Source organism: Mirounga leonina, unplaced genomic scaffold, assembly GCF_011800145.1.
Source record: "Mirounga leonina isolate KUSES-001 unplaced genomic scaffold, KU_Mleo_1.0 Mir_128, whole genome shotgun sequence".
Lineage (NCBI taxonomy): Eukaryota > Metazoa > Chordata > Mammalia > Carnivora > Phocidae > Mirounga > Mirounga leonina.
The window spans coordinates 20,915,329-20,930,514 of NW_023270320.1; the positions used below are offsets into that span (position 1 = coordinate 20,915,329).

The following is a 15,186-nucleotide window of genomic DNA, read 5'->3' on the forward strand; positions in this document are numbered from 1 at the left end:
AAGTCTACATTTTCATAAGACTCCAGGTAATACGTGTGACATTAAAGGTTGAGAAGCACTGCTTCAGGAAACACTGGTTAGAGGATAAAGTACAACTAAACTTAAGATTTTTATGTGACCTATTATTCAAGATATCTGTTATTATTGTCCCTGAATGCCTACTTCACTTCATAATCACATAGTTCTCATTCACTGCTGACTTTGCGCAAGGCATTATTTGAAATACTTGTATAATCCCCAACCTAACCCTGTGAGGCAGATACTATCATAATCTTCATCTTACAGATGAGATAGCTGAGGCTCAGAGAAGTTAAGTAGCTTACCCAAGGTCCCACAGCTATCAGGTGGCAGAATCCTTGGTTTAAGGATTTAAAGATCACTAAACTCCATTGCCTCTCTAACCTGTTTTGTTTTTCCATACTTTCCTACTTTGTGTACTTTATACAAGGTTTCCCTTAGCCTGCAATGATCTTCCGCATACACCCAGTTAAAAATCTCACTCAAAAATTTAGTTCTTCCAGGAGTTTTTGATCCCCTCCCACCAAGCCAGGTCAGGTCCCCTGCTGTACCTTCCCCAGGAACATATTTTTCCTTTATACTTACCAGCTTTTAAAATTATTTACATTTTTCTCATTAGTTCATGTCTTGATTTAAAAAAATGAGCTTCACTTGGGCTTGAACAGTTGGCACTCAAATATTTTTTAGACTCTCTTGCCTTTATTCATACTTTTGCTTTAACTTGAAAGGTTCTCTCCCTCCCCCTCACCTATCCAAGTCCTATCCATAAGAAGCTGTAACATGGTAGCAAAAGATTGGATTTGGGATCAGAATTTGACTCTGAAATTGGAGTTGAATCCTTGTTCCCTGGCTTCCTAGCTTTGTAACTTTGAGCAGTCACAAAATCTCAGATCGACAAATGTTCAGCTCTGTTATTGGGGGGGGGGCGGGTAACAATATTCAGAGGACTGGTGTACGGATTAAAATGAGGCTTCTGAAAGAAGTGAGAACCTACACAAACATCCTAAAAATACAGGGTAATGTTTTATAGTGATTAAGACCCTAAATTGTGTTTATGAGTTCCAGCTCTGTAGTCAGAGATCTAAGTTCAAATCCTAACTCATATTTGTTGTCTATGCAGTTGATTTGGCAATCCGTTATTTACCATATTTTTCCATGTGTGTTTTCAACTGCATGTATACTTAATTTAACACGTATTTACCCAAGACATGTTATATATTCTGTGCTTTTTATGTGTTGTTCAACATAAGCGCTTCTCATAATGTTCTGCACATAGGAATCCAATAATCTATATTTATTTGAAGAATACACATATTTGCTGCACTGACAGTTCATTATGTAATCAAGGTAAGTAGGAATGAAAAGTAGTACACATTACAATTACCATCTAGAAGCACGTGTATGTGCAGAAGAGCTATTTTTCAAATCACATTAAACCTAGATGAATTACAGAACGAAAGCCCACCAGGGAAAAATTAAACAATATTTGGAATAAAATCATTTGGCCTAATTTTCATAACCACAGATTGCAGCGAGTACCACCATCCATGCCAGGTATGCCAGACAATCCCATTGTCCGTCTTAGCCTTGTAGGGACCCAGGTAGTATAAGCCATTCAGGTTTGCGGAGTGACACCTAGTGGGAAGAAAAATAAACACAAAACAGTCAGACCAGAAAAATCGCCTTCCTCTGAAACCCTTTTATTGGCTAGCAGATGATAAAAAACAGAAAGCAAAAAACAAAAAACATTTTGACTATGAATCCTGCCATTTTTCAGACAAGAGAATCTTGATTAATTTCCAAAAGCCAGGAGATTTCTACAATAGATGGGTTTTTTCAACTGATGGATTTTAGTGCTGTACCCAGTCTCAGGATACAGCCCAGCTCACCTGTAGTGTCCTGTAAAAAAAGCATTTCTGTTCTTAATCGCTTTTACACAGAAAAAGGGAAAGCAAGCAAACAAAAACATGACCTTATCACCGTGGGCCTTTGCAAGCGGGGTCAACAAAACCAGGTGGGGCAGGGCGCTCTCTTGCCATCTTCCCTGGATCATTTGCTCGTATGTGTTCATCCATCCGCTGCCAGGACTTAGCTTTTGCACTGCAAACTCCCTTCCTCCCCTTTTTTAAAAATCGCCAACATGTCCATTATTTTAACCTCAAGGGTAGGAAAACAAAACCTAAGCCACCATTTAAAGTTTTCCCAGCAATTAACCAATGATCGTTTGTCTGATTTGCCGAGTTATTTTTTTTTAAAGATTTTATTTATTTATTTGAGAGAGAGAATGAGAGAGCACATGAGAGGGGGGAGGGTCAGAGGGAGAAGCAGACCCCCTACTGAGCAAGGAGCCCGATATGGGACTCGATCCTGGGACTCCAGGATCATGACCTGAGCCGAAGGCAGTCGCTTAACCAACTGAGCCACCCAGGCGCCCTGCGAGTTATTTTTTTTAACACATATCATTCCAATCTAGATAAGTTGGTTGGCTTATCATAAATTTTAAAATGTCCCACTTCCTCCTTTAAAACCTGTAAATTTTGCCCCGATATGGATAACTAAGCTTATGTGATAATTTACTGTGTATGTTAAGAATGAGTCGCTACATATTTCTTGATTGAAATGAACAGATGGCAGATAATAGGATATAAGGAGAACATTCACAAGGGATAGTTCTGAAAAATCTATGGAAAGTACCCAGATTATTGAATCAAGAAAGCATATAATTTATCCATAGATGCTGAGTTTTGGCGTGGATCACTTAACCAGCTTAGTGATTTGCTCTTGCTCACCACCCGGACAGTCTCCTAATTTAACTGTATGTAACTGAAACCATGTATGCTAACTTGGCAAGTATCAAAAACCTACTGTGGCTTTAAAACTGTGTGGAAAGTAATGTTAGAAAAAAAAATACTCCCCACTGAGCCTCCGGAATATATATTTTGGCCTATCTCTGTTTTCCTAGAGGCATCTACTACATATACAATTTTTATTGGTTCTGTGATTTGAATCCCATTAAGAAAACTGACTGCATGGTCAGCATACAAAATCTTAGCTATTCTGAAACCGATTTTCCAGCACCTTTCTGTTTCAGAAACAGCCTGAACTTGTAACTGGATGGGGCGGGAGATGCCTGGGATTCCGTCGGTGAAGAAGTAGCTGTGAGCATTTGCATGAGCAAAGCAGAGAAGACAGAAGACAGCCACACTCAGCGACTGGTTTGCTATGTGGAGAAAGAACGTCTTGCAGGTGAGGGATAATTGAAGTGCCAACATTTCATGTAAGTTAGAACTTTAGGATGAAAACAAAGAGGGTAAGGAGGAAGAGGATGATAGGTTTAAACAAGAGGAATAGGAGGCCTGGTAGAAATAGCACCAAGCTTCTGGAACAATTGACTTTTCCTCCAGCGTTACTGATTTTCCACCTGTACAGACTTATCATCTCCTTTGGCTTCAAGGATAGTGAAGGGTTCTTTGGCAGCCCCAGCTACTGAATTGCCTTTCTTTGTCATCTCTGAACCCCTATATCTAAAGTCAAGTAAATCATTTATTTGCCCATGTTAATATGTTGCTGGTTGTCCTTTAGACACAATAGCAACCAGTCAACGGGGTAGGTTCATGGTAATGTTAACTGATAATGATTGTTATTTCTACCCTTGATCTTCGCCAAAAGGCCGAGAAGCGATGTTATTTCTATATATGGCCTTCTGTTCAAAATCAAACATTAAGGGATCCTGCAACTTAGTGAATTATGGATAAGTTTTACATAATGCTGATAATTTTTACATAATGCTAACTTAGAAGGACAGGGGAGGAAAAAGGAGGAGGAAGAGAAAGTGACAAAGATGGCCTGTTTTTACAACCACTTAGTGTCAACTTGACACACCACACTACCTACAACTAGCTGTCTCTCCATAAAATCTACAACTCTAAAATCAGCACATCACAATAGCCGATGTTCCTAGGGAGGACTCTCATGCTTTTAGGGAAAATTAACATATGCCTTGTCTACCTCCACTTAATAAGATAGAGGATTGCAAAATGCCTTGAAAGTACTTACATCACAAAAATAGGGTTAAAATTTGGATTGTGGAACTTAATGGATAATCTTCAATAATATGGAAAATCTGACGCTCCAGATACGCTCACTTACTAAAGATTCCATAGTGGAATTGTCCATAATGGACATTTTGAGGTGGTCCTTGTTTTCTAAAGAGAAAAGCCATTCCAAACCTGTGCACTCCCTAGCAGTTGGAGCAAATCTGCTTTGCAGACACAGCAGACCCATCAGGTTATTTTTAAGCAAGACTGTGTGAAGTTTCCATTCTTGCCTAAACGTTGTAATTACAACAAAGGGAGCTATCTGGAGACCGTCTTGGGTGGAGAACAGTTAAATGAGTCAAGACTATCTGGCCCAGAGAAGAGAAAATGTTGAGGAATACAATAAATATCTTCTCACCCATTGCCTGCGGGGTTTTGTTGAAAGGGAATTACAGTTGCTCTATTAACTACTGAGAAAAAAATCTGGCAAGATATAAGAAGGCAGATTTCAAGATAATAAAAGGAAAAACTGAGTACAATTGAAAAAATGGAATGAGCTAGCTGATAAAGTAACATGGAAGTATTCAGCCAGAGGGTGGAATTAGGTGTCAGGAATATTGTAGAGGGAATTTCTGTATTGGGAGGAGCTTGGATTCAATGATTTAAGGGAAGTCACAGTGATCGAAAAGTAGTTTTATATAGAAAAAATTACAAAAAGAGCATGGCCATTTCATATAATAGGAGAAAGTGAAGACCAAACTGGTTATTAGAACGCTGAAAATATTTCTCCTATATAAATCCTCCCTATATCTTCATGTCAATTTGTGGCCAACTGTTTAGGATAACTCACCCATCATTCAGTTTGCAAGCAATCTTTGCATAAGTAGTAATTTGATTTATTTCTATAACACCTTTCAAGCTTTATTAATGCACACAATGAACAAATCCTCAAAAATACTTCATCCCTGAAGAATTCTAATAAGCATGATTACTTAATAATACCAATACTACAAAGAAGACAACATTACCTCACATGTTATAATTAATGCCCACTAGTGAGATATCATCAACGCCATCACAACTATGTTTATAAAACGCAAACCTGTTAAACCACCAGCCAGACTGATCTTCTTCTGCACAGTTTCCTTCATAGTTGTCATTATCTCTGTCCCATGTGCTGAATTTCATTCTTTGGTGACTACCCCACCATTGCACCTCAGGATGAAGATTCCCTGCAAGGGAGTCTCCAGCTGTTCCAGAATATTCCCCGATATTCAGCTCATAGGAATTCTAAAGGAAAAGAGGCAACTTCCACTATCAGTTGTCACTCTAATGTGTTAATTTAGTGTTAATAATTAATGGTAATGTTAATAATATGTTTAATAAACAAAAGAACAGGTCCTACTGTCTATCTTTGTTTCCACTGACCTTAGGGTTTATATTTTACACATTAATTCATGATGTTACTTATCTGAAAATTTGAGTACCTTTTCATCTCCAACTCTGAAAAGTTTATATTGTGCGTAACGGCTATTTTTTTCAAAATCTGCAAGGTCGATTTTTAAAGTGTAGTCTCCTGAAAAAAAAAAAAACAAGCAAGAAATTATAGGATATTCCTGATGTGTGGGATGACATTGATTTATTGAAGTTTAAAAACAACTCATGGTTCTATTTTACTTAAACCATTTCCTTCTGCCATGAGTCAGTTTTCAAAGAATAAACAGTGACTCCATTGTATTTACAACATGAACATTTTATTGTGTATTTTACTTGAAAATAGCTAGAGACACAATATTGAAGGTGGAAATTTTCTACAGATCTATCGCAGGTAAAAGCTAGTGCAATTTACTTGACAAAGAACAACAGAAAATAAGTCATTATTTAGTTAATAGATTAAGAAATCTAACAATGAGGGGCGCCTTGGTGGCTCAGTGGGTTAAACGTCTGACTCTCTTTTTTTTTTTTTTAAGATTTTATTTATTTATTCATTAGAGACAGAGAGAGAGAGGCAGAAGGAGAAGCAGGCTCCCAAGGAGCAGGGAGCCCGATGCGGGACTCGATCCCAGGACCCTGAGATCATGACCTGAGCCGAAGGCAGACGCTTAACCATCTGAGCCACCCAGGCGCCCAAACGTCTGACTCTTGATTTCAGCTCAGGTCATGATCTCGGGCTCGTGAGATCAAGTCCTGCATTGGGATCCACACTGAGTATGGAGCCTGCCTAGGATTTTCTCTCTCCCTCTCCTTTTGTCCCTCCCCCTACTCACACACATGCTCTGTCTCAATCTCTCTCTCTCGGGGAAAAAAAAAAAAAATCTAATAATGAAAGAATAAATAGAAGTTTTAAGAAGTTTAAACATATATCTTCTTTTTCTTACTTTCAGTAAGAATGTTGATCTTAAAAGTAAACAATAATCGAACTAGTTGGTATCTTCAAGTGATCTTCTTTTCTCCATTGTCCCATCACTTGTAAATCACAAAGACTATTCTTTTTTGAAAAACAGAACTATTATCAGGAACCAGAAAGTTATACATCAAACTGTTAGATAATGTATGTTCTATCCTCCTACTTTGATAAATAAAACTTCACAATGACCTATAAGACCGGGTTTGAATTTACTATCTTAGTCTCCTTGGGGTTCCAAGCCAGAACATGGAGGCCCAGGGAGAGAGACGCTCTGGACCCCACCACACAGGTCTCGTGTATGGTCTGCCTCCTCTTTTCCTATCCCTATCTCTTATCTCCATCATGCACAGAAAGGGGCCTTGTCCGCATTTGTGGACATTGCAGGCTGCACATCCAAGCTCTGTTTATACCCACACTAAAAGCTGTTGCTTTACCTCCCTTCAGGCCTAGGGGTGTGCACACCAGCAGCACAATCTTCTCAAAGGCGATAGATGAAAAGAGGCATGAACAGGTCCTGGAAGCAAGCTCAGGACTGTTTCGGACAGGGAATGCTGGATTGGTCCTTACTGAGTGGGGAGGAGTGTGGGCTTCTTTTGGCTTTCGCGCTCTAGCCCCACAGACTCTTCCTCCCAGGGAGCTCTTTACTGTGGGATTCTGGGAGAGACCCCTCTAATCTTATCAAAAGGCCATAAAGTTTATTTGAGCCAAGATGGTGAAGTGGATGAGAACGGTAAGGTAGGCTGAGTTAACTCTCCTATAAAATACTTTGCATTGTCGAAGAGATACAAAGTCAGGCTCAATGTTTCAGGTAACCATCTTAATATCTTTATGGTCAATAAGTAAATAAAAATGAAATTACAGACCATTTCTAAATTAATGTTATTGCAAAATTTCCAGTCAAAATTTACATAATGGGCACAAGGCTATTTTCAGAGGAAATTCACTAGCCTTCAGCTGTCACAATTAAAGAATTGCAAAGGCATGGGTTTTCCCGTGGATGATGTGATATGTGATTGTGAAGCCTGGAACTTTTAGCTGTCATGAGAGTAGGAGCCTGAACACCAATTAAAACATGAAGGGGAAGGAGATGTGTTGGCAATGTGCATCTGGGTAAATAAGCATTTAATAATAATCTGACAAATAATTTTGAACTTTGTGTATTTAGAAGGAGCCAAGGGTTACTTCTTAGAGTTTTCATAGTTTGAATAAGAAACCAGATAAATATTAATGTGCAAAAAAAAAGCAGGTATGGTAAGTGTTATATATCTATCATAAAACACTCCAAAGTAGGAAAATAAGTACATTGAAGGAAGGGAAATCTTATGTAAATTTAGAGAGCATTGATCACAAGAAGGACCAGCAAAGAAAGTATCAGGCTTAAAGGATTATCTATCCTCTCTAGCTATTATTCTGGTGTCTCAAAGATCCCAATAGTTATAATCCAACTTATGAATTATGAATATAGAAACACTAATCACTTTCCTTAACTTGGATGAAAGAAGCAAAGCCTTGCTTTTATGTTTAATGCATTGCCAGTGGGATATAGCATGCCTTCTTGAGCAATACAATTGCCTTTTATAAAACATTCTGAATCAGATCTGAGTGGGATTGTCTACATTCTCAGGCGTACATTTGAGGCAAGGAAGGCAATGAGCTGGAGTAAATGAACATGGGAAAGAGAAGCTTGGAAAATTCATCAAACTAATGATATTTTAGACAATTATTGAACCCTAGTAGAAGATACCCAGCCAGTACATAACACACAGGGGAAATTGTACAGATGTCTTCAATCTGAAATGTGTCAGTAAAATGGCTCAGTGGATGGATAGGAACGTGGTTAAAATAATAAAAACAGGGCGCCTGGGTGGCTCAGTCGTTAAGCGTCTGCCTTCGGCTCAGGTCATGATCCCAGGGTCCTGGGATCGAGTCCCACATCAGGTTCCCTCCTCGGTGGGAAGCCTGCTCTCCCTCTCCCACTCCCCCTGCTTGTGTTCCTGCTCTCGCTATCTCTGTCTCTGTCAAATAAATAAATAAAATCTTAAAAAAATAATAATAATAAAAACAGTAAAATGTTAGTCTGGAATCTAGGGGGAGGTTGACTCTTCTTTTAGTTTTGCTGTATCTTTGAAATTTCTCAAAATAAAAGCTGAGGGGGATGGAGACAGGGACATTTATTATGGTATTTGATTGCAAAAACAACCCCAATGCCCCGATTGTTTGTCTCAACCTTTGCCATACGACTTTGTAACTCCTTCCATTAAGTCCATTTCTCTCCCCTTAAAATGTGCTGGTCCAGCGACTTGTTTTTACCAGGAGAAGGCAGTGAAAATGACCATGTGCCAGTTCTAAGGCTAGGTCTCAAGCAACTTTCGTACTTGCCCTATCTTTTTTTGGAACTCTGCCTGAGCTACAAGAATAAGTCCAGGCTGGCTACCTGGAAGACGAGAGACGGTATAGAGCAGAGCCCAATCGTTCCATCTGAGGCCAACCTACAGCAGCCAGCCTCCCGCAGACCAGGAAGTTGGTCACAGAGCCATGAGCAAGCCCAGCCAAGATCAGCAGCCCTGGTGAGCAAAACTGCCCCCACCCCCCCAGTTTGTACATTTGTGAGCCACAATAAATGGTTCTGACTTTAAACTAATAAATCTTGAAGTGGTTTGTTACATACTATTATTGTGGCAACGGATGGCTGACCCAGTATAGATATTTCGAGGAACTTGAGGCATTAAAAAAAGAAGGATGATGACATTCCATTTCCTTTCCGGAAATAGAAAATAAATATATGAGAAATCTCCCACCCCCAGTGAAGATCTAGTTTCTTTGCCTCTGGTCCTAGTTTTAAGTGGCCACATTTTATAAAGGGGATTATTGCCCCAAAGGGATCCTTGCCATCTGCAAAACACAGCAGTTACTGAATTGGTTCCACTGCCTATGGTTTAGTGAAAAACATTTTAGTGGTTTTTTTTTTTTAATTGTACTTCAAGTGAATTTGATAACAGGCAAACCTTACCTTGTGTGGTCAGTAAGTGGAGATTTTTATTACCCAGCCAATATTCACCATTTTCCCGAACAAAATTTCCAAAGCCATTTTCATAGTCATTCCAACCTCTAAAAAATACAAAGTGAAAGCTGATTTTAGCAAAACCCAAAAGGACCTTTGTAGTAACCAAGGTGCCCACCCCCCCAACTACCACCCCCATCCTTTTCTCAATTCTTTTGTCATTTTCTTTATTAGTAAATGCACTTTCAGTAGTCATACTTACAGAGTGAAATTCTAATTATAGACCTCAGGATATAATAAAAAAAGGCTTAACTTGTTATGAATCTCACACATGCTACTCCAAATAAATCCTTATGTCATAATTAGCACACCTGTTAAAGTTCTCACTGCCATCAGATCGTCTCTGAATTACAGTCCATCCTCCTCCATCAGACATGTCACAGTAAACGGAGAATATTGTTGGGCTCTGGAGAGGTTTGATTTTGTAAAATCCACTGCGCTTATGCCCATCATTAAAAATCTCTGAACAGTCTGTTTGCAAAACAAGGTAATGTAACATTTGTTATATGTCTTATGTCTCCCCCCTCTACCCCCCGCCCCACATGAGAGCCTCTGGATAAGATTACTCAATACTAATGGAGACAGATAAACACATGGTGCAGATAATCAGCTTTTTAAAATTGCATCTTGGACATCTTCCAGTAGATATTAGGAAAGTCTTATTTCCTTTCCTAGTATTTAATTATCATCTGACTCCTTGACATGATCATGAAAATAAAAGAGGTATTTGGTTTCTCATTTCTCATTTTTGTGGAAAACAATTAAAAAATTACATATGTTCAGTTAATTACAGTATATTTAATTGGAATTTATAACCTAATCTAACAGAATAGTAGAACTTATCTCTCCTAGGAAGCTAAAATGAAAGTAGAAATATAACCTCGAACAAATAATTTAATATGGGTTATCTTGACTTAGAGCATTATAAATCATTCTGAACATCTGGAGATTAATTCAAAATAGTAATCTTCTTGTTAGAGTCTTATAACCTCCCAGTCTCAACAGACTTTTTTACTAGCCCACTGAAATTTCTAACAGTCCATGCATTCTTAGATGTTTTTGCTAAAAACTGCAAGCTTCTGCTATTCCTTTTATCCCTATGTTCTTCACCATGATATTTCTTTAACTATTGGAGCAAACAGAGGTACCAATTTGTCACCAAAAAGTAATATCTATTTCTTAAATTACTTGAGGGTAGGATAAATCAATAGTCACTGGGTCTCATCTAGGCTGATATGTACACGCTTAGAGAATATACGGCAAGTATGGACTTCACTCTTGTTTCGATGCCTAGGAAGCTGTTTAAAGGTTGGTTGAAGTAGTGGCCACTAGAAAGAGATGATCTGAAGAATACCTAGTTACAGACTTTTGAGTAAAAATACTATAACTTAACATTATAGCTAACTTTCATGTTTTACCCTTATCATTTTGTTAATTTCCTTCCTTTTTTTTTAAAAAAAAAAAATTCTGTTCCTGGTTGGATATTTTAAAGTTCTTTCTTCATTTTCATTGTTTTGATGCCCAATTTTCTACAACTCTGTTTTGTTACAAGTAAAATACACTGTGCATTAAATTGGTAGAATAGGCAATACGAATTAGAAAAGAAAATAAAGAACCTTTGTCACTTTCAAAAGCTCTCACCAAGTTGAGACCAATCATTTCTACAGCTTTGGTGAGTTGTTCATCTTTGTAATGATTTAGGCTTTATTTGTATATTTATTTCCTGAGATTCAGAAGCCTATTCTTTTATTTATTTGACAGAGAAAGATAGCGAGAGCAGAAACACAAGCAGGGGGAGTGGGAGAGGGAGAAGCAGGCTTCCCGTGGAGCAGGAAGCCTGATGCGGGGCTTGATCCCAGGACCCTGGGATCATGACTTGAGCTGAAGGCAGATGCTTAACGACTGAGCCACCCAGTCACCCCTCAAAAGCCCATTCTTTATGCATGATGGATTCTTAAAAAAAAAAATCCTTTTTGGCAATTAAATAAGAAAAAAAGCATTACCTAAAATTAGTTCAGTGTTGTTCAAAAGCTTACATTTTGTGGTCAAGTAAGTTGTACAACACTTTTCATTAAAGTAAGCAGATTTTAACCTTGTTAAGGAAGGAGCGCTTTGCTTACGTATAATCTCCTACCAAAGAGCTGAATAGTAAAAACTCCAAAGATTCAGACTATTTTCCAGGCAAATATGGAAATGATTAGCTATAACTTTTTCCTCTGGAAAACTTTGTGAATATAGCATTTGCAGCCAACATTTTCTATTTGTTTCTATTTTATGCCAACTGCAAGTTTGTGTTTTTAAAATTTTTTTCCTTCTTCCCAGAGGAAAAAACCAAACACAGATCCAGAAGAAAGCTTTCAACTTAAAAAAAAAAAAAAAAGCAAAAAACACCCAACAAGTAAAAAAAACAAAAAACAAAAAACAAAAAACATCAAAAAGCACCAGTAGCAAAAATTGCTCATAAAAAATAAGTTAGAAATAAGGAGCCTGCCTTGGGGAAATGTAACTTATACTATGATAGCAGGAAGTTCAAGCAATGTAGGGTGTAAAACATTAACTAGGTATTTATAATGTTTTCAAAATGTTTCGACCCACTCAAGTCTCTGGAGAATAGGCAGGCAAGGGCAAGGTTAGAAAGCTCTGTGCTCATGGGAGTTTAAAAACAAAAAGGGATTTTTGGATACTTACATAATACTAGAGTGAGGCCAAGATTTCCTGCCCTCTGACAAATACTGCACTAAACTGGATGAGGTGAATACTTTCTCTGATCATGCAGAAAGCAAGCCATGTTGGAAGGCTGAATGTTTAAGCTTCACAAAGTGACATGACAGCCTGCCACATGGACTTCCCTCTTGTCCCAGAATGGTGGCTGAGCTCAAAGCTGAGAAGCAAAGTCATTCTAAGCTCAAAGAAAGGCCAGCATGAGCTCAGCGGCCACTCAGGGGCATGCTGGGAAATGCAAGAGCTCACCCTGCTATAGTCATTCTCCCCACCAGGCAACATTAAGAAGGAAACTTAAAAGAAGAAAGGATGTTGGTCCCTTGGAGAGGGCAGGATTCTTGAGGGGTAGGGTGAAGAGGCTTGCTCCTGTGCAAACAAGGGGGAGAGTATATAATAATGTGGATAGATGGCTGACATTCATTGAGTGCTTCTTTTGTACGAAATGCTATTGTACTCATGTTACATGTGTTAACTCTTAATCTTTACAACAAAGAAACATTCTTATCATTCTCATTTTACAGACGAGGAATATGAGGGCCATAACGGTTAAGTCACTTGCCCAAAGGCTACAGCTAGCAAGATGGGCAGTGGGAATTTGAAACCAGGCTTCAATGCTTCTATTGTATAGGAAGAATATGACACAGATCTATTAACTTCTGGGGTTTTTTTTTAATGTTATATCCCAAACAAGAAAATATCTATCATCTATCCTATTGTATGTGCTATAATGTTATAAGACAGACACATACACACACTATAATGGTTCGTCTAGACACTGTCCATGTGACTCTTCCATCCAACTCCTGCTTATACAGTCAGTCCTCCTCTGACCTTGGTATTTCCATTTCCTAGTAACTGATTTCTGCCTTATTCCTTGGTGACTTCTTGTTTCCCGAGGTCCCCACCCAGCACTCCTGACATAGGGATTGGAGTTGTAGCTCCTCAACCTCATTCTTCCCATGACTGGTTGCACAGTGCTTGTAACAAACATCCAATCACCTGCCTCCTGACATGACTGGACACTTGAATCTGTGTTCACAACCTGCTCAGATCGTATCTGAATACATACTTTGGGTTTTGAACTTACTTTGGAATTTGGAATAATGATACTTCTCTTATATCCACAAGTTCCTTGACCTTGAGATTAGCTGTGTACCCCTTTTGGAATCATAGAAGGTGCCAGCAGGGTTGGCTTCTTCTGAACTCTCTGTCCTTGGCTTACAGAGAGCTGCCTTCTTGCTGTGTCCTCATACGGTCTTTCCTCTGGCACCAGTCTCCCTGGTGTCTCTTCTTATAAGGATACTCAGATTGGTGGGGCCCATCCTAATGGCCTTATTTTAACTTAATCTCTTAGTCGTATTCATAGACTTTAGAGGTTAGAGCTTCAACATATGAATGGGGAGGGTACAACTCAGCCCATAAGACAAAGTCATCAATCAAATGGTCATTTGGCCATTCTGGTTACCCCCTTGTCTGAATCAACCCTGTTATCAACAATGATTGGCCTAATTAACTTACTGAGATCCTACTCTGACATCTGTATCTTAAATTTTCCACAGTCTCGGGAGAGGTAGCTAAAGCCTGCTAAGTGGATAACTGACCACATTATAATTAGGCCCCAAACGTCATTGAATGAAAAGGGTGTTGAATTGCCACAATACCCTACCTCCTACCTGAAAAGAAGCAAAGCCTTCTACTAGGTGACCTCAGCCTGTGAGAAGAAATCTGGGGAGAAACCTGACCTGATTCTGGTCTTGAACAATCTCATCCACATGCATCAGCAAAAGCACAAGCCCTTTTCAGTCCTGTAGGGGTTCTCATTTAATTGCAGCCTAAATTCTCATTTAATTGGAGTGGAACCTAGGCACTATATGTATACAGTTTCCCAGGGGTCATTGCCTTTCTGCACATTTTGTAAGCAGAGTTCATGTTCTGGACTAATTTTTTCAGGGATGTTTGTATAGTAAACAGCCTTAGAAGATAGAGACGGATGACAGGTTAGTTTCTGTCCACTTTCATAACAATAATGTCTCTTGCAAAGGAGAAAAAACTGGGCCAATTTGCTTGTAACCCATAATAAATAAAAGATTGATGTTTCCTAAGCTCAGCGTTCCTCAGCTGTGACACAGCCCACTGCCTGCACATTCTCCACCTGGATTACTCCATTTTGCTCCTTCAGTATTTGCAAGCAAGGGATATCGGTACAAACGTGAAGACTCCTGACCCGGGAGTCTCTTTTCTTCTGCCGGCATCCATGAAACGGTGGCAGGCTAACTTGTTAGGCTGCGAAGAGAGTAAAACCTCAGACCCTTCATGGCTCTTTTATTGGCTTTGGCATTTTACAAGGTCACCAGGTGATTCTAGTGGGAAGCCCTGGCTCAGAATCAGTCTTCAAGGAATTTCTACTGATTTTGCTTTTTGTTTGATTGCTTTCCTGAGCCTTCTTTCACTGTCTTGCCTAATCATCACTGTGGTTCTCTCCTTAGGTTCTCATTCCTGGTTCTTTGCTCCCAAGATTGCCTCAGACAGGGCCTTTGTTTCCCAAGCCTATTTTTGCCAGAGCTGGCTTTTGTTCCTCTTTGTTCCACGCCACAGAGCCATGGGCCATCCTCACGCTACCTCCAATCCCTCTACCACAGGCCTCCTTCTGATCCCTAAACAGGGGAGGGGAAGTTGGACTCCAAGAATCAAGGGTAAGGGATCACATGGTGGGACAACAGCATGTCAGGAGCCCCTAGGACAAAAGTCTGACCAGAAAGAGATTAGGTTCTCGGTAAAGAAAGAAGGAAGCATTTTGTTGCAGCCTAGTTTCTAAAATTCTCACAATCCTTATATCCTACACTGATGAGTATATTTAGAAACATAAAATAAACATGTCTTTATTCTATCAGCCTGGAATCTCTTCAGCCTTTACAGTTTTTCAGTTACAGTCAGATCTATTT

At 39.1% G+C, this 15,186-nt stretch overlaps 1 protein-coding gene across 2 annotated transcripts in view; it reads right to left on the reverse strand.

Annotated features, from left to right (window-relative positions):
- Window positions 1–1,237: 1,237 nt before the first annotated feature.
- Window positions 1,238–15,186, reverse strand: part of FGL1 (fibrinogen like 1) — a 28,205-nt gene continuing 14,256 nt past the window's right edge. For both annotated transcript variants that reach the window (XM_035004157.1, XM_035004158.1), the window contains 5 exons: window positions 9,835–9,994; window positions 9,473–9,570; window positions 5,543–5,631; window positions 5,158–5,345; window positions 1,238–1,653 (listed from right to left, as the gene is read on the reverse strand). In XM_035004157.1, the coding sequence (XP_034860048.1) occupies window positions 1,494–1,653; window positions 5,158–5,345; window positions 5,543–5,631; window positions 9,473–9,570; window positions 9,835–9,994 (695 nt within the window). In that variant the 3' untranslated portion in view covers window positions 1,238–1,493. The remainder of the gene's footprint in view (window positions 1,654–5,157; window positions 5,346–5,542; window positions 5,632–9,472; window positions 9,571–9,834; window positions 9,995–15,186) is intronic.